We start from the raw sequence: 2041 nt of genomic DNA on the forward strand, positions 1-2041 counted from the left end.
TATTAAATAATATTTTCTTGGTCCAGGATTTCATGAATGATGGAGTAAGGAACTCAGTAAACTATCTCCCCAGCAAAACAAATGTGACTGTTTATGTTTCACTTTAACCAATTTTAACTGGTGACAATTACTTTAAAAAATCATTTAAGGACACTGGAGATTGTCCTAAGAGCATACAGAAAATGAAGAGTCATTTATCCAAGAGAATCTAAATCTCAGTAAAAACAGAGAAATTCTGTGGCATTTGAGCCACCCATCCCTCCAGGAATATGTTACAGAAGTTCTACCTGAACCTGAGCAGCCAAGACAAAGGCTCACTCTCCTGGGAACTCTCATTTTGGGATTAAGATTTCCTATGCGGCTCTTGCATCTCTGCCACTGACATGCATCGGCAAGCACAGGGAGGCCAAGGTAATGCTGGTGGCTTGCGTCATCCCAGGATGAACGTGGACAAATATCACCCAGGCTACTTTGGGAACGCTGGTGGGAGGCATCACCACTTTAAGAGGAAACAGAGCTTCTGCCCAACTGTCAACCCTGATAAACTGTGTACCCTGGTCAGTGAGCAGACACGGGGAAAGGCTGCCAAAAGCAAGACTGGAGCTGCTCCTTTCATGGATGCGGTGCCATCGGGCTACTACAAAGTTCTGGGGAAGGGAAAGCTCCGAAGGCAGCCTGTCATTGTGGAGGCCAAGTTCTTCCGCAGAAGAGCTGAGGAGAAGATGAAGGGTGCTGGTGGGGCCTGTGCGCTGGGAGCTTGAAGCCACATGGAGGGAAGTTCATTAAAATGCCCACAAGTGGGAGAAATTTTTCATATGGGGAGGGGCAGGTTTCTGGTGTTTCTCCTCCTCCTCCTCTAGTACTGAGAGAAATTCTAGTCTAAGCAGGTACAACTAAGAGGTCATGGTCTTCCTTCTTCCATCCAGATCCTATTCACAGAGCAAAGGCTCTTCCCAACGTGTGGCAGGCCAGGAACACCGGGGCCCCAATGCCCTGCAGCAGTTCATGTCCAGATCAGAGGTTCCACACTGGGAAGTGCAGGCCAAGGAAACAGGAGCTGCAAGCTGGTCTGCGGCACTCATACAGAGAGAATGCCACTTCAAGGAAAGTGGGTCCCTGGCCCCAGCTATGGTGCAGGGAACAGGGTTTCTGCTCAGTGGGAAAGGCAGACCATGAAGACAAGGAGATCTACAACTTGGCATGAGAAGACTATTCTGAAACAGAAAATGGAGAACTCCACGCCTAGGGGCATTGTTGAAAATAGTATAGATTTTGGTGAAGAGCAAGTACGAGGAGCTTAGTAAGTCCATACACTGGGAAAATGGCAGCGCAACCAGGAGTTTGATAGAACGGAAATGTGGAAATTAAACTGGAACACGTGGTTTTTCTTCTGGGCAGGTTCTTGTCCAGGTGGATTCAAAGAATGAAGTCACAGACAAAAGATGGTATAGGACAGTGATGGCGAACCTATGACACACGTGTCAGAGGTGACACACGAACTCATTTTTTTGGTTGATTTTTATTTGTTAAATGGCATTTAAATATATAAAATAAATATCTAAAATGTAAGTCTTTGTTTTACTATGGTTGCAAATATCAAAAAATTTCTATATGTGACACGGCACCAGAGTTAAGTTAGGGTTTTTCAAAATGCTGGCATGCCGAGCTCAAAAGGTTCACCATCACTGATATAGGAAAAGGTGGAAATCTATTGGGAAATACACAGACTCCCATGTGGGGAGGGGGAGAGAGAGCCACTAAGCCCCTCTTTTTTAAGGTTTATAAAGGCTGCAGTTCTTTGTGTCCTGATATCCCCTCTGATTAGTCACTATAGCACCCAGGAGGGGTTCCTCTCTTTTTCTTCCTTTTGTTTTTCTAATCCCTGTGGCCTTCCTCTTTGTTCTGGGAATGGGTGGCTTCCTCTCCCTTTATTCTGTAAGTGTATGCCTTTTGGCAACTCCCAGCTTTGCAGCCCCGCAGTTCTCCCCCATGGGCCCCCTAGTTCCTAAATCTCCTTAAACCTGCCTATTTTACCCCTAAA

General features: G+C 45.9%; 1 protein-coding gene across 1 annotated transcript; it reads left to right on the forward strand.

Annotated features, from left to right (window-relative positions):
- The first annotated feature begins 383 nt into the window (after nt 1-383).
- On the forward strand, nt 384-761 carry LOC132237617 (large ribosomal subunit protein uL15-like). Its single transcript, XM_059702249.1, has one exon. The coding sequence runs from the start codon at nt 384-386 to the stop codon at nt 759-761; it is 378 nt and encodes a 125-aa protein (XP_059558232.1).
- The last annotated feature ends 1280 nt before the right edge of the window (nt 762-2041 follow it).

This window comes from Myotis daubentonii, chromosome 6, assembly GCF_963259705.1.
Source record: "Myotis daubentonii chromosome 6, mMyoDau2.1, whole genome shotgun sequence".
In the NCBI taxonomy this organism is placed as follows: Eukaryota; Metazoa; Chordata; class Mammalia; order Chiroptera; family Vespertilionidae; genus Myotis; species Myotis daubentonii.